We start from the raw sequence: 25,044 nt of genomic DNA, 5'->3' as shown, positions 1-25,044 counted from the left end.
TTACACTGTTTCAGAAATATATCAGCCATGAATCATGTTGCCTTTAGCAATTTTCAGCATCATTTGCTTATATATACTCAGATTATATATCAATACATCTCAAGAATTCAGAAGCAGTAAACGACATAGTGTTACAAACTGAAACTGCAAATCAACAACCAGTGGTGATTGCTATTTGTACAATACAGTATTATTCACCATTACTCTCAGTCATAAACCCTTCAGACTTTGCACAGTAATTCATGTATTACTAGCGGCACATTGATTCATGACCTGCCTTAATTTTATTCTATGATCTTGGACTTCTTTCCTTGTTACCAATATTCATTTAAATCCCAGCAATCATTTCTTATCCAATATTGACTTCAAAAACCGACCCCAACTGTAGTAATCCATGAAATTCTTCAGAAGTGTGCAATGAAAACATAATGAAAAGCTTTGCAATTGAGTCCTGGCTTAAATGTTTACTTCTATAACACGGGACACATTGTTTGTTTCACTTTAGCCTTAGATTCTTCATTTGTAAAACTGAATGGTAATTATACCTATTTCTCAAGTATACAGTTATTCTATAATGAAATAATTTAAAACAAGTAATCATCAGAAGTTATAGAACATGTAAATTGTTTGTAAATGTCTGTGCTTAGTCATTCAGTTGTGTCCGACTCTTTGTGACCCCATGGACAGTAGCCCTCCGGGCTCCTCTGTCCATGGAGATTCTTCAGGCAAGGATACTGGAGTGGGTTACCATGCCCTCTTCCAGGGGCATGTAGACATTAAATGTCTAGATGCTACTATTACACTTGGAGTCTAGGCTTAGGACCTAGCAGTTGAATAACACAGTGTATTCTGTCTGTCTTACCTTCCAGAATAGATTGCATATATAGTGATGCTAAAAAATTTGTAGAGAAATTTTATTGTCTTCTGCAAAACATGTTGTGAGTACAGTGCTAAACAAATACCCATTTCAGTAAAATTTGCTTAGAGATAGATGGGTTCTTTTTCTTATTCTTTCAACTAGATGACTAAATAGATTAACAAATGTGTTTAACTTGATGGCTCTCGCTTGACATTTCACTACCTCTTTTCTTCAAAAGCAATTAAAGCATTTGAGTGATTTCTTAAAGAGAGTTTCTCTCTGGAACAAAATATTGGAGGAGTAAATAAACAAACAAAGCAGGGACTGTCTTGCGATGGAAATGAAACCTGGTTTTAGGACAAAGCAATAATAAAAATCACTGAAGAGGAGATCACATAGACAGAAAACTATAACTGAGTAGGAATCAGCCAAGAAAGGAAACAGAGGAATTTGAAAATGGACAACTTCAAGTTGCTGCTACACTGAGAGCAATTGGGGAGCTATAGGGAAATGAGTTTTGGTGACCATCATAATCTAGCTTTGAGATCTTGCACAAATAGTTTAAATTCTGTTTACTCAAGTTTCCTCATCTCTAAGATGGGGCATAATAACATTTTGTTTGTAAGAGTAGGGAATATTGTTTAAGCAACTGTTAATCTTATCAAAAAGCAAGTTCTCTTACTGGTTCCCTAACTTTGGAAATTTCCTCTAAACATTAGTCTTAAGCGGAGTGACCTAGAATGATCAAATCTAAGTAGGTAATTAACTAACATAATTAAGCCAATACCAAGGTCTTGACTTTTCTTTATGATCAACTGAAAAATAAACCTTTGTCTCTTACTTATGTGACATGTTTTCTAAAAAACTGTTTCCTAATACCAGACAAATTATTCAGTAATCTGTAATGATTTCATGTAATAAAATACAAAAATGTATATTAAAAATTCATTCATTCACAATTAACTCAAAATGTACCACAGACATAAATGCAAAAGTTTAGAATTTCTAAAAGATAATATAAGAGAAAGTCTAGATGACCTTGGGAAGGACAATGACTTTTAAGATACAAAGGCATGATTAATGAAAAATAATTGAAAAGTTAGAATTATTAAAATTAAGACTTCTGCTTCATTAAAGATACTGCCAATAGAATGAAAAGACAGGCTACAGATTGGGAGAAAATATTTGCAAAAGATATAGCTGATAAAAGAACGGATTCCACAGTATGCAAATACTCTTAAAATTCAACAGTAGGAAAGCAAAAACCCAGTTTGAAAATGGGAAAATGATCTGAATAGACACCTCACGAAAGAAGATATACAGATAGCAAATAAGCATTTAAAAGACACTCAACACGATACATCATCAGGGAAACACAAACTGAAACAATTAAAAATTAAAACTACACACCTATTAGACTGTGGAATCCAAAACACTTACCAAATGCTCATGAGGCTGTGGATTAATAAGAACCCTTATTAACTGCTGTTGGGAATGTAAATGGGCAGCCACTTGGGAAGACAATTTGACAGTTTCTTACAAAGTATACTTCCTACCCTATGATGTGGCAATTATGTTCCTTGGTGTTTACCTAAAGGAGGTGAAAGCTCATGTGCGTACAAAAAACCTGCACATGAATGTGTTCAGCAGCTTTGTTCGTAATTGCCGAAACTTGGAGGCAACCAAGATGTACTTCAGAAGGTGAATGGATGAATTGACTGTGGTACACCAGAGAACAGAAGATTATTCAGGGCTGAGTCATCAAGCCATGAAAAGTCATGGAGGAAACGTACATGCATATTACCAAGTGAAAGGACCCAATCTGAAAGCACTACAATACTTTACGATTACAACTATAAGGCACTCTGGAAAAGTAAAATGACCAGTGATTTCTAGGAGTTATGGGGAGAGAGGAGAAAATAGGTGCTGCACAGAGGATTCTGGCAGTGAAAATACTCCGTGTGATCTCACAGTGATGGAGAAATGTTTGGATATTTCTATTCGTCCAACCCCGTAGAATGTACAGACGAAGAATGAACCCAAAGGTGAACTATGGACTTTGGATGATTATGATGAGTCACTGTAGGTTCATGCTTGGTAACAAATGCACCACTCTGGTTGGGAATGTTGATCACAGGGGAGACTGTGCTCTGGTGAGGGGCAGAGGGTGGACAGGAAATCTCCATATTCACCATTCAGTTTTGCTGTGAACCTAAAACTACGGTTCTAAAAATACAGTTTAAAATACGTGTCTAAAATACAGGTCTAAAGAATACAGTTTGTTTGCTTTTAAAAGAACTCTAGTAAGACATCTAGAGAGGCACATATAAGTATAAATCATTGATAACTTCAAGACAAATGCCAAGCTAGTTATGTTGAGTGTTAACATCTGAGCTTGAGTTGGATGAAAGAGATGAGACCAGGTCCCACAAGTCACGAAGAAGGTCCCACACAGCCTGTCCAGTTTCACCTGTGACATGCAACATTTACTTCCTTAACCCCACTGTGTCCAGCCTTCTTTATACCTGACCTCATTCCTGTTTGCAGCCTTTTTAAAAACTGATTTTCAAATTCCTTATTTCCACGCTCATCCTAACCTGATTCTAATTCATGTTATTGCTCTGGTTTTGATTCCTGGCTGTATCCTGTCTCTATTTAACTTGAAAGAACACAGCAGTAAAAATTCTGGGCCCTTTTCTTGGCATTAACTAGAATATGGCAAAAATGTATTTAGATGGTACTCACCTATTTTCTCAAAAAGGGTAAATTTAAACCACTTCTGTATACTTACATGTTAAGTTTTATTCTCAAAAATAACACTTTTGTGGTGTATTAAAATAAAAATTGACTTTTTAGTCTAATAAAACAGACTGCAGAATTGTTTGGAAATAGTTACTGTATAATTTCTAGAGCTTCCCTGGTGGTTCAGAGTTAAAGAATCCACTTGCACTGCAGGAGACATGGGAAACATAGGTTTTTTCCCTGGGTGGGGAAGATCTGCTGAAGAAAGAATGGCAACCCACTCCAGTATTCCTGCCTGGGAAATCCCATGGACAGAGGAGCCTGGTGGGCTACAGTCCATGGGGTGGCAAAGAGTGGGACACGACTAGAGCGACTTAGCACACACGACATCTTATGCATCAAAATAACGATAATCAACCAACAGAAGATACACCAGCAGCAATGAGAAATACACACATTCACACACACAGAGGCATTAGGGATTTAGTTTCTGCCTTCCTTCAAGACCAGGGCAAGAGATGATTTCTTTAAAAGCTAACTTTGAAAAGATCTGCTGCAAAAAAATGTTATACACTTAACAAGTAAGTTAGGCATTGTTTTTTTTTAACCCCCGAAAAGTGTCTTATTTTATTCATGTGCATATTAAGAAGATTGCTCAACTTTGACTCAGTTGTCAGAAATTCTAAACTTGCTAGTCAATCTTGAAGGATCATAAAGCAGAAACACATCAATGAATATGAAGTTGGTATCTCCCTTGATCAATATGACAGTGATTACTTATACCTTCATCCTTACTACTCATCCTTATCACACTAAATTAGGAAAAACGGTATAAAATTTTAATTTTCTTAAATATGTCTGTTTAAATAATTTTTTTCTCCTCTTTATTTAAATAGTAGAAAATAGAGATTAAATGAGAATAGATTTGGAAATTTTATTCAGAAATAAGTATTTGTGTTTTATTTGCGTCTACCTGCTCTTCATAAACAAAACGTTCTTCATAAACATTTTGAAGATAGTGGAAGATTTAAGAGGCATACAGCTAACAGTAACAGAAAATTTCATCCCAAGCCAGTTTAAACAGTAATAAAAATGCTTTATCTCACATAGCAAGAAGTTCTGAGGCGAGCAGAACGTAGGCGAGCTTAAGCCCAAAGTTCTCTTCATCCTTTCACACTGCCTGCGTGGCTCTCAGCATAATGTCTCACAGACACAAGATGGATGCCAGAGTTCCAGCAGTCTCATGCTGACTCCACAACAATCAGCAGGAAGACAAGAAGTTTCTTCCTGTGTGTCTTTTGTTCTGAGAGTAAGCATTCTGAGGGGAGAAATGACAGAAGATATGCCCCAAGCCCATTTCTAGTGGGTGGGTGGTTTCAATCACTGGCAAGGAAAATTGGATTACCAAGACTAACCTGGGGACAAGTGAAGAAACTGGATAAAGGAATAAATCAACATCTTTTCCTAAGGATAAATCCTGCAGGCACCATCAGTGGCTGTTATGTAACTGAAAAGCAAAAATTTTTCCTGGCTTTATCGAGGTGTAATTGACAAATAAACATTGTTTATCTCTAAGATATACAAGGTGATATTTTGATATGTGGATACACTGTGAAATGATTATCACAGTCAACTAGTTAACACATCCATCACCTTGTATAGTTTCCTTCAGTGTGTGGGGAGAACACTTAAAATCTACTCTCGGCAAATTTCTAGTATGTAATACAGTATTATTAATGATGGTCACCATGCAATACATTAGCTCCCCAGGATTTATTCATCCTGCATAATTGAAACTTTGTCCCTTTTGAGTAATCTCCCTGTTTCCTCCGCTCCCCGGCACCTGGAAACCACCATTCTATTCTCCACTTTTGTCAGATTCCACTTATAAACGATATCACACGGTATTTGTCATGGGTTCATTCTCTGGCATACCAATATCCTTTGGGTAGTTCCATGGCATAATTGTGAACATTATAGACTCTGAGAAGCAAATTATAATAAACAATTGAGACACTGCTTAATTGTTCTTTGTTGTTGCTGTTCAGTTGCTAAGTCACGTCTGACTCTCTGCGACCCCATGGACTGGGCATGCCAGGCTTCCCTGTCCTTCACTGTCTCCCAGAGTTTGCTCAAACTCATGCCCATTGAGTCGGTGATGCCATCCAGCCATCTCATCCTCTGTTTGTCCCCTTCTTCTCCTGCCTTCAGTCTTTCCCAGCATCAGGGTCTTTTCCAAGGAGTCAGTTCTTTGCAGCATCATTTTTTCCAGTGAATATTCAGGGTTGGTTTCCTCTAGGATTGACTGGTTTGATTTCCTCACTCTCTAAGAGACTCTCAAGAGTCTTCAATTAAATATATACACATATATGTATATTTGGAGTGTAATTACTTTACAACGTTGTGTTGGTTCCTGCTACAGTGACGTGAGTCAGTTACACACATACACACATCCCCTCTCTCTGGGGCCCCCTTCCCAGCACCAGCCCCCCCATCCCACCCTTAGAAGCCGTCACAGAGCACTGAGCTGCACTTCCTGTACTTTTTTTTAATGCTTGCTTCTACAAACTAAATTCCAAAATCCTTTATGTATTTTCATTATACACAAAGTAGATATGCAGTGAACATTTTTCACAATCCATTATAATACAATAAGTCAAATAAAATGACTCTCTCTAGGGTTTGGCATAAGAAACTTGCCTCCAGTCATGAATTTCAAAATAATAAATAGTGTTTTATTTAGTTTAATGCAAGCTGCTATAATTGTAATTAGTCCCCAAATGTATAAAGTTAAAAAAAAAAAAAAAGACAAAAAACAGATAAGTCTGTTTCTAGCCTGCCCAACGGTACTTGTCAGCCAACAGCATAACGTGGCTCACGCTCATGCAGTCATTTCTGGACCCAGGATAAGAAAGTTTCCGCTATCTTTACTTTGCAAGTTTCCCTAGGGGTTATCTCTCTTCCAGCCTGCTGGAATGGGCACAGAGCATGGGACAAACCATACGGTCCTCCTGAACCAGGCTTGGAAATGGTCCAAGTCGTTTTTCACTCCCATCCCGTTGGCTGGTGTCGCAGCGTCCCAGCGACTGTGGCTGGGAAGGGAGCCCAGATGTGTGCTGGCAGGAGGGCAACACAGACGAGAGGCACTTGGACACACATGGGGCGTGTTGTACACTGATGACCATGCTTAATTCTCATCATTACCCCATGATGTAAGTGTGATTAATACCTCCGTATTGCATATGAGAAAACAGACACATTCAAATAGATTAGCCAATTTTTTCCCCAGTAAGTAGTGACATGCTAAGTTGCTTCAGTCATATCCAACTCTTTTCAACCCCATGGACTGTAATCCACAAGGGTCCTCTGTCCCTGGGATTCTCCAGGCAAGAACACTGGAGTGGTTTGCCATGTCCTCCTCCGGGGGATCTTCCTGACCTAGGGACTGAACTCATGTCTCTTAACGTCCTCTGCATTGACAGGTGGATTCTTTACCACTAGCACCACCTGGGGAGCCCAGGTAGCGTCACCTGGAGTCAAAATTTCTAAGTGTTATCCTTTAATGTTCCATCTGGTTCTCTGAGGAGAAATAAACTTTAGTTACTTGTCCTCTCAAGGTTGTCTCAGTCATTCAGAGAGAGAGAGAGTTCAGCCAGGTTTCAGCTGCCAGAGCCTGCCTTCTGCAGAGTGTCTGCGCTCCTACATAATGAAGTCTCAGTCACCCACTGCACTTGATGCTTTAACACACAACCTTTACTGGCTGCCTCTGCCCACCTGTATCAGTCCATTTATCCACCGGTGTTCTCAGAAATTTCCACAAAAACTGCTTTCACTCAGACCCTGTTCCAGGGTCTGCTTCTGAGAGAATCAAAACTAGGATAATTCACCTTAAAAACAACTTTGAGTGAAAAACAAAGTTGCAGAAGAATTCACAGAGCTTGCTGCTGCTAAGTCGCTTCAGTCGTGTCCGACTCTGTGTGACCCCATAGACGGCAGCCCACCAGGCTCCCCGTCCCTGGGATTCTCATGGCAAGAACACTGGAGTGGGTCGCCATTTCCTTCTCCAATGTGTGAAAGTGAAAAGTGAAAGTGAAGTCGCTCAGTCGTGTCTGACTTGTAGTGACCATCGCGATGGACTGCAGCCCACCAGGCTCCTCCGTCCATGGGATTTTCCAGGCAAGAGTGCTGGAGCTTGGAGACATGCAAAACTAAATAACATTGTATAGGCATATATATAAATATATACATGACAAATCACTTTTTAACAGTGTGAAGGAATGAAACATGCAATTCAGGACAGTGCTGCTTTGCGTGAATAACCACATGGGATGGTTTTGTTAAGCATCTACTGGACTGGGCTGAAAAGCATTTTCCACAATTCCTTTTTCTGCATGTTTCCCATTAGTTCCAGCTGCAGGGCTGGTTCAGTGGTCAAGAATCCACCTGCCAATGCAGGCAACATGGGTTCAATCTCTGGGTCAGGAAGATGCCCTGGAGAGGGCATGGCAACCCACTCCAGTACTCTTGCCTGGAGAACCCCATGGACAGAGGAGCCTGGCGGGCTGCAGTCCATGGGGTCAGAAAGAGGTGGACATGACTGAGTGAAAGAGCATGCACGCAAGCCTGACAAATTGAAGTCTGAATTGAATCCCCCAAAAGAGGGCCAATGGCCCTCAATCAATTCCCAGTTCACACATCCAGAGACCCTCAAATTCAGGGGAAACCAGGTTCCATTGATGAAAAGATGCTACTACACAGCAAAGAAAAAAAAAATTAGAGTGTAAATCATCTTCTTTGCTGGTCTTTAAATGTCCTGTTGTCCTGTTACCAGGATGAAAGCTTTGGGGAAGAAAAAATAATCAGACATCTATTAGGGATTCACAGACATTGACTCAAAATTTACAGCACTTCCTGTGGTCCACCAGAAAGAGCAAGGAGCTAGCAGGTCAGATAAGCCATTTGGTCTCAAGTCTATCTCACAGCAGCTCTCCCATCTCTGTGATTATTTTTCCTGGTTCTGGAATGGATAATTAGAAATAATGTATAGCGCTTCTCAGGATTTCCACACGGTCATCTGACCGTGGCTTGAGGGCCATTTAACAGGGAGAGTTAAATGGAAGTCCCTGAAACGGTCTCTGCCTTTGCTTTCTTTTTTTTTTTTTTTTTCATTCACTGAAGTATATACTTGATCTCCAGTGTTATATTAATTTCTGCCATATAGCAGTGGTTCATTTATACATATACATATTCTTTTTCACAGTCTTTTCCTTTATGGTTTATCACAGGATAGTGAATACAGTTCTCTGGGTTTGTTGTTTATCCATCCTGTACATAACCCCAAATTCCCAATCCTTCCCTCCCCTGATTCAAAGGCTCTGCCTTTGAACAATAGTAAACCAAAGGCAATACCACATTCCTGGAAGGACCGCAGGACTTACTGCCGTCATCAAGGACATAAAAAACGCAGGGGTGTTGGTTCCATTCAAATCGCCTGCTGTGCCTATATAGAAAACAGATGGGTGTTGAAGAATGAAAGTGGATTATTGAAAATTGAATCAGGTGGCAACTCCACCAGCAGCTTCTGTTCCAGATGTGGCTTCTTCACTGGGGCACAGAACACACCCCCTCGTATCTGGAATTAGCTGTTGATCTGGTAACTACTCTCTACCAGGGAAGCTGTGGCGTGCTGGCCAGATCCAGCCTGCAGCCTGTTTTTGAAGAGGCTTTGAGCTAAAAAATATTTTTTTTTTTACATTTTTTTTAAGAGCTTAAAAAAAAAAGTAAAGAATCTGTGACATAGAGTCCATATGTGGTCCTCCAAGCCTAAATTATTTATCATCCGGCCCTTTACAGAAAACAAAGTTTGCTGACCCCTTGTGGGGCTTTAAAGAAAATGTTTCTATATTGCTGTGTTTTGAGGACTTCCAGAGCCAATTTTGCCCAGACTTGGGAAGTGAGCTGAAAACAAGTATTGGAGGGTAATTTATGAGTGTTTAGGCAAAAAAAAAAAAAAAAACCCTCGGGCTGTATTTCCAAGATTGTGACAAGGAAACGAGAGTTTACTATAATGCTTACTCTGCTTTGTCCCTTAACATTTATTTTTTAAGTTTAAACGTACATAAAAGTTGCCGAAATAGTGCAATTGGTGGTTCTAGGTAAAGGGTACATAATACCCACATATTCTTTACCTAGAATTACCCATTGTAAACATTGAGCCATACTTGCTTTACTTATTTTCCTCTATATATACACAATAAGAAGTCTTTATAATATGGTTTTGTAAAAAAAAAAAAAAAAATGCTAGAACACACAAACCTGATAAAAAGCAGAATGACTGGGACAGAGCCGTGGTACCATCTCTTCCCTTCTGGCCGGTATCACTCCATGGGCACCTGGAAATTAAGTTCTCCTCATTTTCTTCTTCTTATTCTACAATCTAGAGTCAAATAACCCAATTTCCCAGTGAAGAGACTGCTCTGATCACAGAAGTCCCCCTGTCTAGAACTGAACTACATTCTTGGATGTGCTGTGCTTAGTCACTTAGCCCTGTTCGACTCTTTGCAACCCCATGCACTGTAGCCTACCAGATTCCTCTGTCCATGGGGATTCTCCAGGCAAGAATACAGGAGTGGATTACCACACCCTCCTCCAGGGGATCTTCCCAACTCAGGGATCGAAGCCAGGTCTCCCGCATGGCAATCAGATTCTTTACTAAGCCACCAGGGAAGCGCATTCTAGATGGTCCAGCAGAAATGCCCCCCACTGCAGAACTGTGCGTTGGCTATTTCTGAATTTTGGTCTTACATTGCTAAGTGAACATCTTGGTACACAATTTCTATTTGGGACCAGTTATTGGTCACATAAAATCTCATTGTACATTAGACAGTGTAGAAGAAGTGCCACTGTGAATACACATTTGCATTTTACGTTCCATTTTCCACACACACGACTCATGATGATGAAGCCAGTAAGTCTGAAACCTTGCTGCGCAGGTCACACCTCTCTGAGCTCCCCCGTCTTGCACGCCCTCACCAGGAGAGGCGGATTCCAGTCCATTGCACCACTGCTCATCTCGAGGGGAAATGAGAGTTAAATGATCTCAGCTGGACATAACCTACTTTCTTATCTTCAAGAATAAAAAACACTTTCCTGAAGCTGCTACTGTTATGCTGGCAAGGTGACTCCTGGTCGGCCGGGGCCAACTTGGGTCACGCTAGGGCTACTGAAGCACATCACACTCTGGCATCGTCTTTTGACTTCTGAAAGCTCACACGGAAATCACAAAAACTACAACTTTCTCTCAAAGGCACTGACACCCTGACCCCTCCTAGTAATCAGTTAAGCTATTGGTTCACCACGTGGAAGACATGTCAAAATCAACCAGGGAAGGTTTTTTCACTGTTCTGGCTTCAAGAAGACGTTCATCCCAGACCAGCCAAATAGATTTTCTAGGATTTATACGTGTTTCATCAAAGGCAATTGATGCTCTTGTAATTCTGATAAGCTTGCTGTTTAAGTCCCTGATAAAGCTCTACTGGTTAAGAATCTTTAACTTAAAAATATGATTCTTTGCAAGACCATGCACTGTAGCCCACCAGGCACCTCTGTCCATGGGATTCTCCAGGCAAGAAGAGAGTGGGTTGCCATGTACTCCTCCAGGGGATCTTCCTGACCCAGGGATCGAACCCAGGTCTCCTGCATTGCAGGTAGATTCTTTACTGTCTTGAGTCACCAGGGAAGCCCATAGTAATTATTACAAAGGCTAACAATTTTAGACAGACATGTGCAAAATAGATAATTATTTTTTCATTGTTACTGAGGGACAGAGAATAAGATTACCTAAAATTTCCCATAGTTCCTGATCCCTAATCTATTCTTATTGTCAGTGATTATATAGATTTTAAGATTTTAGATCCTAAGTAATGTAACAATTTTCCACATTAATACATATTTTATAAATACAGAAAAATTTCCAAAGCTTATGATTCTATGTTAATTATCTTTTTTATTGCTTAATTATTAAGTATTTAGATACTTTTGGAATATGTATTTAAAACCAACTAAAATAACATGCTTTTTTTAAAAAAATCAGAAACCTTCAACTCTGAAACATGCTAGTGATAAATACATCATTATATAAATACACTATATTCAGTTACTCATTCTACGAGCACTTACTGAATGCATACCTCTTGCCAAGCATGTTTTAGCAATTGGGAGTATAGCCCTGGAAAAAAAAGTCAGGCCATTCAGAGCTTACATTTATTGTGTATTTGAGAGGGGAAGCAGTCAACAAACAACATACATGATAAAGAAGAGCTTATACAAAATAAAGCTGCGGGATGAAGGGATTAGGCAGAGTGGGCGGCCAGCAGGTGTAACTGATAAACTCATTAAGACTGGCATTAGAGTAGGTGACCTAAAACAGCGAGTGAGCCCTGAGGACATCCAGATTATTCCAGGCAAAGGGGGGTCTGGGGACAGGAAGGGGCAGAGGCTGTTATGGCGTGAACAAGCAGCTGGGAGGCAGGGATGCAGGTGGGAAAACGTGGGGGCCGTGGGAAAGCACCAGAGGCTCTGTCGGACCACACCAAGGCTGACTTAAACAACAGGATTTCATTCTCACTGTCCCTGGAGGTCAGCAGTCCAAGATAAGGGCGTCGCCAGGGTTAGTTCTTGAGGCCATGAGACAGCTTCTGTCGCACGTCTCTCTCCCCGCTTCTGGAGATTCGCGGTTGTGATCTTCGGCCTTCCTTCACTTGCAGAAGCCTCACCCCAACCTCTGCCTTCATCTTCATTTGGCATTCTCCATGTAAGTGTCTGTTTCCAGATCTCCCCTTTTTGTGAGGACACCAGTCACATGGAATTAGGACGCACCCCATTTCAGTATGGCTTTATGCTAACTGGGGCTTCCCTTCAGACGGTAAAGAATCTGTGCGGGAGACCTGGATTTGATCCTGGAACAGGATAATCCCCTGGAGAAGGGCATGGCAACCCACTCCAGTATTCTTGCCTGGAGAATCCCATGGACAGAGGAGCCTGGAGGGCTATACAGTTCATGGAGCCATAGAGTCAGACATGACTGAGTGATAAACACACGCTTATGCTAATTATGCCTGTTAACAACCTACTTCCAAGTAAGGTCACATTCTGAGGTGCCAGGGGTTGCAACTTCATTCTATGAATATGGGGGGACATATTTCAATCAGTAACATGGCTGTTATTGCCAAATGAGAGAAGCAGCCGTTGGAATGTTCTGAGCAGACAAATGCCACGATCCCCCTTAAATTATAGGAGGACGCCTTTCGCTGCTCCTTTGACGCTGGGCTGCAGTCAGGCAAGGCTGGAGCAGCGGAGCCTGGTGACGGGCCTGGACACGGCAGCCTAAACACAGATGGGCCATTCCTGCGCCAGAGACATTCTCACCAAGAGATACGCTCATGGTGTATCCAGTGTGAAAAATACATGATCAAAGCAAATCTGTTTTTTCGATAATACACTCTCCCCATTTGATGCTACTTTAGAGAAGAAACCTTGAGACTCTAGATTTCCACTTTGTTGATAGTGAGAGTGAGGTGCTGGGTCTAAAACTACAATTTAGCAGTTGGATCAAGGACTCAAATCCAATTATTCTAGCTTTAAACTCTGCAATTAATACTTAATACGATCAGGTTTTACAAATACAAAATACATCAAACTCATGGATCTCGGGTTTTTCATCTTCTATACGAAATAATTAATTACAACCTGATCTCTATCAAATTTGCTTAAATTTTTAAAAACTATGTTTCTATAATTACAAATAACTTACAATTAACAAGAGGGAAAAAAATTACTTTGTGGAAGATGAGTCTTGACTGCCCTTTTTGCTTGCACAGAGAAAAACTTGCATCCCAGAGAACCAAAAAATAAATAGTAAAAATAAAATGGTTACATGTTTTCAATTAATTTATTTAGAAAAATGAAGGTTTACAATTGGTGCCTTAAGGCAGGAGACCATGAGTTCAACAAGTTAGTATTAATAATACAGACTTTCAAAAACCTTTATAGATTAGTCCAAAGTAGAAAATTATTTTCTGCCCACTCTTGGACTCAGACACATTCAGAAAAAATATATATTTATAAAAATAAAACGGCAAACCTAATCCCATCAATAAACTGATAGTCTTAACATCAGTTTGTCTGAACAACCTCTGTGTAATAAGAATAGCTGAGTGATTTTTCCCTGCCCTACCTCCATATCATATGAAGTGATGATGAAAATATTTTTGCAAAATCAAAAACATCCCTGAAACAAAACACAAGAAACAGTAAGAACAAATATCCACTAAATAAAAACAGTATAACTAATTGGTTTACTATTCATACAGACCAGTCCTTCAGCCTCTAGACATCTAGCTCTTCATGTTATTTCTACGTCAGACACCAGGGAGCACACGTGTAAAGAAGATGGAAATCCCCGGTCGAATCCACCTCAACTTCAGATGGCAGTTTCAGAAATACTAATGCAATGCATACAATAAAACAAAAAGGACTGCCAGCTATAATGAAGTGCGCTGCTGATAAAAACACTCTCTCGCTGAAACATCTTTAAAAACTGTGAGCACCGGATTAAGCAATGGCAAGCATATAGGATCCTGGACTTCAGAAGTTAGAAAGAGAACTTTATTGCAACTGAAAGAGAAGGCAGAAGTCCAACTTAACTAAAGGATATTCCCCCTACTGACATGTGATAACAGTAAGATCCATCACTGAATTAGGATGTTCAGTGTATCTATGTTCTATAAGATTCATTAAGAAACCTACCTTTAAAAAAAAAAAAAGAAACCTACCTTTATTTTGAAGTAATTTTTCCTAAAATGAAAACAACATTCCTAATAAACCCTGCTATCACACTGAAGGGAAAACCATACTAGTGAGCAAAAATTTTCAATTTGTTTTGTGAAGATACTGTGACAGTATCTTAGAGACAACTAAAAAGCAAAATTAAAAAAAAAAATCATTTACAAACCATCTATACTTTTTGTTTCCCCAACATCACATTTTGAAAACACAAATAGAATATGAGGCAACAGTAGAGAGTTGTGAAAAGGTAACAAAGAACTAAGGCCTTAATAGATGAGAAAAATCTCAGAATACAAAGGTCACTGAACTATGTTGATACATACTAAGCTTTGCTTTTGCTTTTTCCTGTTTTGCTGTTTAATTTACAGGTGTGCTTGACAAAAGACAAAACCACACAGATGACGCACCTGATAGTGATAAACATGAAGGAAAAAGCCTTAACATTCTCACAACCTCCTCTTGTCACTGGTAGTGGCCAAGCTGCAACGTCCCTGCCAGGCTGAGCCCAAGGATCTGTGTTTAGCTAAGGCTTTCACACCCACAAAACAAAACAAGCCTGACCACTGCCAACATCAATACCTATTTTCCAAAAGACTCACTTGTTAACTCGTTAGAGAGAAATTTCCTTGTTAAATTAACAGTATTTATATTCCATTTCCATTTAAGAATACCATTTCATTCTAGTGTTTCCTGCAATTTCCTGTGACTGCCTATGTGCTTCCTTTATAAAAATGATGATGATGAAGTGACAAATTTAAGAATAAATAATTATTGTATACTAAAAGGTACAAGAAAGTAATTACTAGTGGCTCCTTAGGACTTAAGACGCAAGAGCTTCAGGTTAGTAGTGATCAGCATGGCATCAGAAATAACCCCAGGCTGCCCTGGGGACTGTAGCCCTGAACAGCTTCAGTATCGGACCATAAATTACAGATTTTTCAAGTGATGAAACATTTTTAAATGTTTCATAATTCAATGTATAATCACTCAAATAACAGTCACTTAATAAAAATCCTCAACTTAGCTCAAAAATAAAAGTCTCAAAAATAAGCTAATCTATGATAAACATACCATACTATTATTTTAAAAAAATACCAATTTTGCACATTACTTAGGATAGAATTCCTATGTTGTTCCATTGTGGAAAGGTGAGGGGGCACTGGCTGAAATGGGTAACACCTGGGGGGATGCAGAAAGCAACTGGCAGATCTCTTTAATTACTGGACATGAATTTTCTTCATAGGCTGATTATGTCACTCATTAGGAACAGGCACGCCCATAGTATTATATAACAGATGTCAATAAATTCTATATGTGTGTATGTATGGGTATATATACACACACACCCATGTACACACACATTAGATCATAAGTTACCATAAAGTTACTATGCCATAAACATAAAAATGTGATATATATTACTTTTTAAAAAGCAGCAGGAGCTTTTTATAAGAGAAAAATTTTAGATGAAATCCCAATATATAAAAGAGAAACAAGAGTAGGCTGTTCTGGCTAACATGGGGGAGGCAGGAGTAACAGAGAGCCCCGCCCCTTCCGCAGTGTTGGCTGAGACACCGATTCTGTCACCTGAAATCACTGATCCAAGCAAATCCTGTTTACGCGGCAAAGATTAAACATAAGACAATACAGGCCCACAACATAGGCCCCTATGAAAGTTTTATAATGCAACTGAGTATAAAGGTAAAAAGTAACAGTTCCTCTCCTTTAAAAATAATAACAAAATAAAATCACTATGCTATATAAAACCAAATTGTTTTATCTCATAATCTTAATTTGATCCTTGGAAAAAGTTACTAGTTCTCTTTAAAGTGCCTAAATTTCAAAGACTTAATTTTGTCCATATAAATCTTATCCAAAACACGAGGAGAATGCATGGTGCGAGGTGGAGGTGTTATTTTTCTCTATGACACATGTATCTTCTACCTGACTGGCCGATTTAAATATTCTGCCCAAGAATCTTAATTCTGTCACAGAATATTCAGATAGAGAAACATGCAAATAGAACTGGTCTGGTAGAACAACATCTACAAGGTAAACTCTGACGGAGTGTTTTGACTGATTGTTTTAGACAAACTTTCCATCTCTTTGCTCCAAACATCTCCCCGTTTGTGGAAGGACTATTTTATAACCCATGCAATTGATGTTAGCAAAATACAAATACCACGTTCTCTTCTGGAAAGGTCATGATTAAATGTCTAAATTCAATAAATAGACTCTTTTAATAACGTGAAATCCTATCACACAGTCTAACCGAGTCGAGCCTCAATCTTTCTTCTTTTCTAGCACGTCTTTGGGCTCCTGCGGGGCGGGCAGCGGAGACGCCCCAGCCCCGGGCTCCGGGGGCTCCTGGCTCTCTCCTGCCGGCTCCGGGCCATCAGGCTCGCTCTTGGACACTTCGTACCGCTCCTCGATGTAGCCTCCATCTGCGTCGGCCGTGTAGATGCCGTAGCACATGATGCTGATGACGCCCAGGGGCAGGCCGAAGAGGAAGCAGCCCATCAGTGGGGAGCTCCTGAATATGGACTGTGGAGAAACAAGGAGGCCCCTGAGACACCGCCTGATACAGAAACCCTCAAGGAACTGGGAAGCAGCTACAGAGTTCCTCCTCCTGCGGCCAGCCAACCTGCTTTCGGTTCCACTGAATCAATGTCAGTTTTTCTGCAGTAATACCCTGTGAAAGACACTTCAGACATTTATATCCGTGTATGTGAGCACGTGGAGCCAAGCTATTGGCAGCAAAAAAGGGCACCAAGTCCTCCATTATCTTTTTTTTTTAATTAAAACTTTTTATTTTGTTTTGGAGGACAGCCGATTAACAATGCTGCTGGTAGTCTCAGGTGGACACCAATCCATTCCCTTTTCAAAAGACATTTGTTTTCCTCACATTAATCACAAAGCTCTTTGAGGTGGGTGTTATGTGCCAACAGCTTTACAGCTGTATCCTGGCTTGAGAAGGCTGGTTATTTACCATAAGGAAGGTAATACTCTCTTCATGGAACATTTTTTACTTGACTGGTTAGAAATTACTAAGTTAATTAGTAATTTTACTAAAATTAACTTAGTAATTTCCCTCAGATCCCAGAGAAGTAAAAGCAACGTGACTGAGTTTTTCAACTATACTGTAGTCTATGGATTGTAACTCTAACTCTTGAGAACTAAACAAATTCGAAGCAGAACAGGGTCACTTGGGAGTGAGATAATGCAAAGCGGCATCACGGAGTCAAGGAGCCGTGAGGCAGAAGTTTCAGTGTGAGTAAGGACAAGGCAGGCCGGGGTCCAGGGTGGGCCCAGACTGAGAAGAAAACGTGAGACGGACAGAGAATGGTGACAGGAGTCACTGCAAAAGGGGAGGAGAGTGACCAGACCGATTACTGCAGTAGCAGTGATTACACAGAGGTGCAGAGAGGACCTGGAGACGGGGCAGGAGGATGGGAGAGGAAACCACGCGGAGGCCAGTCACACGTGTGAGCAGGGCCCAGCCCCTGAGAGGGCGAGGCAAGCGGAAGGCGCAGGGGCAGGGCAAGGATCAGCAGCGGCTACTTCTCACCAGTGGAAGGTCAGTTCTGTTTTAGTTGCTTTAGGCCACAATGAATGAAAACACCCATGGAGTAGCTCAAGATAGACAGAGAGAACTACGTTTAAGGCTCCAACAAATTTAGGGCTACTCTGCAGCCGAGCTGACAGCAGAAGCTGGGACAGTAAGAGAGATTTCTGAGACCTCTCAGCAAGAGGGTTTCAGATCTAAGGACTGAGAAGGGCAGGAGGAGGAAAGAAACTCTGAAAAACACCAAGTTACGCTATCGAGTTCAGTGATCCTGAATTCCAGTTGCCTCACCAATCATACAGAAATAAACAACTGGAGAAACTTAATTTCCATCTGATCAGTATCTTCTCTTAACATAAATATGTACTAGATCTCATCTTGTAAGATGTATTTTTATCAAATCCTTTGAAACTCCAAATTTTATTAATATCTTAGTTAGACAAAACCTATATCCCTATGTTCTCAATCATCAATGACACCAAACACGCTGTCACAACTTACCACAACAGTAGATTTGGCATCAAATACTATTCGTTTCAATCTCTGCAAAATGCTATCACCTCCTTGGGCCTTAAAGTTAACAGGAAAAAACAAATTGTTATTTCAGTACTATCATTTATCTGTTAGGTAATCATTCTTACGATGGTAGGTCAAGAGGTGACTACAAAAGATTACACAGAACACCTGAGGAGTCGTGGAGTAATCTTCCTGGTTCCTCCGTCCCTCCTTGCCTCTATCCTCCTGTATGAACACAGCCTGATTCTCTGAGAACACGTCCTCCCCAGCGCTCTGGCTGAGGCTGACCCGCCGCGGGTCAGGCCTGCCCCGTTCCTGAGCTTAGCTGAGCGTGGTAAGAGCTGCTGCAGGGCATCTTTCCTGTCCTACAGGCAGAGCCCCCCTGGTGATGAAACCCAAAGGGAAACGGCTGGAAGGCAGAGGGGGCGAAATTCCTGACGAAAATCCATCCAGTTTCTGTGTTCAGCACCCCCTGAAGTCTGTCCCCCCCGAATCTCACTAACTGATACAGATGGGCTCTCACTCACACAAGTGAGCCTCACTTGAACAACTGTTAGCTTTACAAACAAAACTCCTACGATGTGGTTAAGAGCGTTCCCAAAGAAGAACTACTTGTTACCCTGTGAGCCAACTTTCAAATACAGTTTGTGTAAAGCTGAAACCAGTCTCACAAAATAATTAAGCTTCACGAAAGCACAGAAATCTCCTATTTTCTCTTAAAAAACAGTTTAGATTATCCATTCATCATTCTGAGAAATGTTTTATAGAATTATATTTGGGATAGTCCACTCAGGCTGGTTCTAAATACATTTCCTGATCTTTTAAGAAACTGTAGTGTTACTCACAGGGCTTTTTAAGAAAACTAATCCAAGTGACGTTATTCAATTGTATTTGTGAATCCAGAGAGATACTAAGAATCGAGAAGTTCACCGTCGGATGGCTCTGTACCCCACACACCTCTCAGCCTCCACAGCCCCGACTCTGACTCCACGTCAAGCACCTCCTGACAACCTGACGCACCCTCCTAACAGCGTTCCGCCCATCAGTGCCCCCTGCCACCGACAGCCTGCGGAACCAATTCCACCTACAGTGTGAGAGAACTGGGGAGGACAGAGGTCTGCCCCACCCTAGGGGTGGACGAATCTTCTTCTCAGAATCAGAGGAGAAGAACTCATTTCATCTCTATGTCCTCCCATCACCCCTTTGAAATTATAGTGAACAACTCACATCTACTGTGCCATCCAAGATGTTATTAATGAACTGGACCATGTCTTCTGCATTCGTAATCTGTCTATCTAGTAAAAAGTACTGTTGGTTTGAAGTATTCAGTACAACCACAGTTGGGACTTTCAATTCACTGAAAATAGAAAAACAGAGAAGTCAAAATACATGTTAAACACAGAGACAACAAGTATTCTGATGTTTGAATTAAATCCAAATAACTAATAGTACTAAAGGGAGCTATAATAGTTTTGCCTTCCTCTGCTTATATAATTTCAAATTGTGCATCAATTTAAAAAAATAGCTAAATTAACATTTATGAGAACTGCTAGTATACAATATCAGACAGCTAAATATTCACAATTAAACCTAAAGACAAAAGTTAGTATGTATGAAGCACCCGTTTCTGGGCAGTGTAATTTCTTGCACAAGTCTATGTTAAATACCATCACTGTTAATCACACGCAGCCCACTTCAGTGAAAGTGTCGTCTCCAGAGTCACTGCCTGTGGTCCACTCTGATGCTTTCCCCCAATGCAGCTTCAATCTAATATTTTTCATTTAAAAGTGAATAAAGGTGGGGGACTTTGTTTTGAGTAAACTCTGGGAGTTGATGATGGACAGGGAGGCCTGGCATGCTGCAGTCCATGGGGTCGTAAAGAGTCAGACACGACTGAGCGACTGAACTGAGCTGAAAGGTGGGGGTGTGGGGACTTATCTTGTAAAAGAAGTTAAATGAGAAAATTCAAGTTAAATATCCAGCACATCCCCTGTACATAACAGTGGTTCAATAAACACAATTCCAAAGCCTCTCAACTTGCCACCACCCCACAGTACAATCACCCCATCCTCTTGGGTGCTCCAGGGACATTCTAGATGTCAATTCAGTTTGCAGACAAAAACCGTAATGTAATATTACTAATGTGTCATTTACTTCAAATAACTTGTTTTTTTCCCTTCAAGGATAGGATTTTGCATAATTATAGAAAGGGGCTTCATTCTGTACGCCACCTACTTACCAGGTTACAGTTATTCATGTGTCTATCTGTATCCATTTATGGGTATTCGTGTGTCTCGTATTATACAAAAGTACAGAACTCTACAGTAGGAACAATTCACAGCCCTGTATGATCACCACATGAGTAACTGACCCCTCCCCGCACCACATGCTTCCGCCAGGGAGACCACGTGCGCATCTTCACGTGTTTCCGGGATTGCCACGAGCAGCGGATCCCCAGGAAAATACCCGCCTGGGATGGGGGTGAGAGGTAGGGGAGGCCTGGACCTAACTGGCAGCCTGGAGCCACGTGGGGCTGTGCCCAGAGAGGGTCAGCCAAGCCCAGACAAGTGGGAGAATACATGAGTACTGTTTTACGCCACTGGGTACTGGGGTACTTTATTATCCTGTATTATTAGGCAACAATTAACTGTGTAATTAAAAAATAATCTTAGCTTCATTCTTGTTCACAAAAACAGGAAACGACTTTTTGACTTATAGCAATTATCATTATACTGGATCAGTAGCAAAATTCTATTTTTATGGAATGAATTAAGAACCTGGTCTTCCTACAAAAATATATTTTATGAAGAAGTTAAAATACACAGCTGAACTAGAAACGATATTTTCTGAGATAATTCAATTTGAATAATGATGAAAAATAACACCTCACTCTATCCCCTCTTAACAATGCTCACAGAAACCTAATAAAAAATAATTTAACAGACCAAAAGTCTGAGCGGACCCTATTTCCTTGGAGAAAAAGTAAAAAACACAGTCAAAGCTACAGTGTTAAACTATCATATAATATCACGCACTTTGCCCTAAGTTAAAAACTTCTAGGCATAAATACTGATTAAATTCCACTAACTTATGTGTCAGTACTGATGGTACAAGTGGGGAGGAGCTTTTGGAGTTAGAGATCTGGATTCGGGGCCTGGGTCTCTTTGACTTACTTGCTGGGCATCATTTGGCTTATTAGTTAACTTCCTTGAGTTTCTTCTAAGAAATTTCAATTTCCTCATCTATATAAAATGGAAAGAATAATAGTTCTTACACCTTACTGAGTTAGCGTAAAAGTCAGAAAACGCACACTGACCACCCAGTCCAGTGTTGGTCACAGGAGAAGTGTTCATTGAGGACTTTCAATTACTATATAACCATCATTATATGCTCTCTTCTCTCAAAAAAAAAAAAAAAAGTACAAACTTCTGACCATAGCAGTAGCAAAACTTCCACTATCACATAACTCACACTGGAAATAATACTCGTGACAGAATGTCCATCCATCTCTAGAAATTCTGAGTATTATCCAGAATCAAGGAGGTGTTTATCAGGTGCAAATGGCTTTGGCCTCTTGCTCACAATGTTTTATCGCATCACTTTATTGGCTTGCCTCCAAGAACATTATAAAAAGTGGTTGTATCAAAATCCTTACCATACACAGTATTACAAAATCCTATTAAAACATATTTCTATTGTAACATGAGGCTTCCCAAGTGGTGCATGGTAAAGAATCCGCTTGCCAGTGCAGGAGACGCAGGTTTGATCTCTGGGTTGGGAAGATCCCCTGGAGGAGGAAATGGCAACCCACTCCAGTGTTCTTGTCTGGAGAATCCCATGGACAGAGGAGCCTGGTGAGCGACCATCCATGAGATCTCAAAGAGCTGGACATGACTGAGCACATTATATTGTGCCCCCTTTATAAGATTAAACAGCATAGCAATTTCTCTTAGGTCTCTACAAGGTCAACCAAACTCCTATAAGCAACAGTCATTTTATAGGTGATGGGAAATGTGTAAACCATGTTTTTATACTTTGTATTGAATATTAAAAATTCAAATAAGTACCTTTAATAATTGTATAGATACTTTATTTTATTTTCTCTTGATTTCTTCATTATGTATTAAATCTGGTACTTTATATCTTTGGTAAACCCTCTCAAATTCTTACTGGAATAAGGATAATGAATTGATTATAAATGAACAGAGCTACTTTACTTTGTAATTTTGAGATTATTAAGATGCTTGCTCCCTGGAAGAAAAGCTGTGACAAACCCAGACAGCCTATTAAAAAGCAGAGACATCACTTTACCGACAAAGGTCCATATAGTCAAAGCTATGGTTTTTCCAGTAGTCATTCATGGATGTGAGAGTTGGACCATAAGGAAAGCTCAGCACCAAAGAATTGATGCTTTTGAGCTGTGGTGTTGGAGAAGACTCTTGAGAGTCCCTTGGACTGCAAGGAGATCCACCATCCATCCTAAAGGAAATCAATCCTGAATATCCCTTGGAAGGACTGATGTTGAAGCTCCAATACTTTGGCCACCTGATGCAAAGAACTGACTCATGTGAAAAGACCGTGATGCTGGGAAAGATTGAAGGCGGGAGGAGAAGGGGACGACAGAGGATGAGATGGTTGGATGGCATCACTGACTCAATGGACATGAGTTTGAGCAAGCTCCGGGAGTTGGTGATGGACAGGGAGGCCTGGTGTGCTATACAGTTCATGGAGGTCAAAGAGTCAAGCAACTGAACTGAACTTCATAATTTTAGGCTCTTGAGGGATTTCCCCATTTTCATGCCCGCGCTCTTTTTAAGACCCATTTTCCAAACACTCGTGTATTTGCTATTACTCCCTGCCTGAAATGACCTCTCTGCGTTCTTCATTCAGCTACCTTCTCATTCTTTAGAACTTCTCTTAATTACTGCCTCCTCTGGCAAGCATCTTTGAGCCCCTGCACCTTCTGTCATTGGGGTGAGGGCAGCAGTGGGGGTCTCTCATGTTCTCAGACAGTCTGCAACCGTCATCCTGTCTAACCCAGCAAACTGGAAACATCTGAAGACGGGGACTCCATAATCCACTCACTTTTCTGCACCAACAGTGCAGTGCCGAACACAGCGTGTGACATACAGCAAATAGTCACTAAATGCCCACTGAATAGAATAGGCTTTCATTTGAAATTTATTAATTTGGAATAGGTTTGGTAAATGTTTTCTAATATCAACTTTCTGAAGTGACAAATCATATCTTAATACCATAAGCATAATTAGTATTATTTTAAAACTGCATAGTTTTCCTATATAATCTGTTAAAATAAATTATTTTAGAATCGTAATTAATCCCTGAATGCTAAAAATTTTCTAATTAAGTTTTATTCATTAAAACTGAACTAAGGTGCATATTAGACAGAAACTACAAAGTTTACAAATTTCTGTATGATATTCTTTCCAAAATACTATGTTATCAACATTAAAATGGGAGTATATTTTTAGAATAGAGAATTTTAAAGTTTAGTTTCAAGTACAGATTTTAAAAACTAAAGTAAAATATTTAATGGGAATGTATCTTTATTAACATATACAAAGGTTTGCTTTCTTTCAGCTATTAGTCCTTCTGCCTGTCTTTGAAAAAGAGAAATTTAAAAACTGATAGTCAGGACTACCTGGCGATCTGATGGTTAGAACCCCACACTCCTACTGCAGGGGGCACAAGCTCAAACATTGATCGAAGAACTAAAATCCTGTAAGCCACACAGTGTGACCAAAAAAACAAAGAAGCGTTGGTAGCAAAAATTTAGCATTTTACTTACTCCATCAGCAAGGTATTTATATAGTCATTTCCATCCATGTGGCCAAACTGAAAATCCCTAATCAACAACCAAAAAGAAGAGACAAAAAAAGAGCAATATTAAATACAAAAAAAGAATAAATACAAAGCACCGAATTTATTGCTTGCTAAGCATGTAAATACTGTAAACATATAACATATAGATTATATACAATAACTATTAAAAAATATAAATTCTATTGGCTTTGGAGATAGAAACATGATGTAACAAGCAAATTTTAAGACATTTCTATTTTGTTTCATACTATGTAATAGGAAAAAAATATATATATATATGGACACATCATTAAGAGACTCAGCATAAAAAGGGCATAATAAGCAAGTAATGTGACAGATTTATACTGACCGTCCTGTGACAGTAACAAACTGACTCAGCACACAGGAAAAATACCACCTATTTTTTACATTCCATTTTCTTTGAGTTCCTGTTAAAATCATCATCTATCTGCATCTGACTTGTGACTGCTCGCTCACTCAACTGTACCTCAAATGCATGACTAAACAGGCAACCTCATTTTACTGGGCTTTGCTTTACTGTAGTTCCCAGATAGTATGTTTTTTTTCTTTTTATTCCCTTAACAAATTGAAAGTTTCTGGCAACTCTGTTGAGTGAGTCTATCAGTGCTATTTTACCTACAGTATTTGCTCATTTTGTGTCACTGTGTCACAT

The 25,044-nt window shown here is 39.9% G+C and overlaps 1 protein-coding gene across 2 annotated transcripts in view; it reads right to left on the bottom strand.

Moving 5' to 3' along the window:
• Window positions 1–13,531: 13,531 nt before the first annotated feature.
• The window catches only part of TMX3 (thioredoxin related transmembrane protein 3), a 36,799-nt gene continuing 25,286 nt past the window's right edge, over window positions 13,532–25,044 (bottom strand). For both annotated transcript variants that reach the window (XM_043443993.1, XM_043443994.1), the window contains exons 13-16: window positions 24,337–24,393; window positions 19,755–19,884; window positions 18,513–18,581; window positions 13,532–16,990 (exon numbers count right to left, since the gene is read on the bottom strand). In XM_043443993.1, coding sequence (XP_043299928.1) covers window positions 16,730–16,990; window positions 18,513–18,581; window positions 19,755–19,884; window positions 24,337–24,393 — 517 coding nt within the window. In that variant the 3' untranslated portion in view covers window positions 13,532–16,729. The remainder of the gene's footprint in view (window positions 16,991–18,512; window positions 18,582–19,754; window positions 19,885–24,336; window positions 24,394–25,044) is intronic.

The sequence above is a fragment of the Cervus canadensis genome, chromosome 23 (assembly GCF_019320065.1).
Source record: "Cervus canadensis isolate Bull #8, Minnesota chromosome 23, ASM1932006v1, whole genome shotgun sequence".
Taxonomy (NCBI): Eukaryota; Metazoa; Chordata; class Mammalia; order Artiodactyla; family Cervidae; genus Cervus; species Cervus canadensis.
Note: the sequence above shows the minus strand (reverse complement) of the source record. Positions and strands in the feature narration are given on the sequence as shown.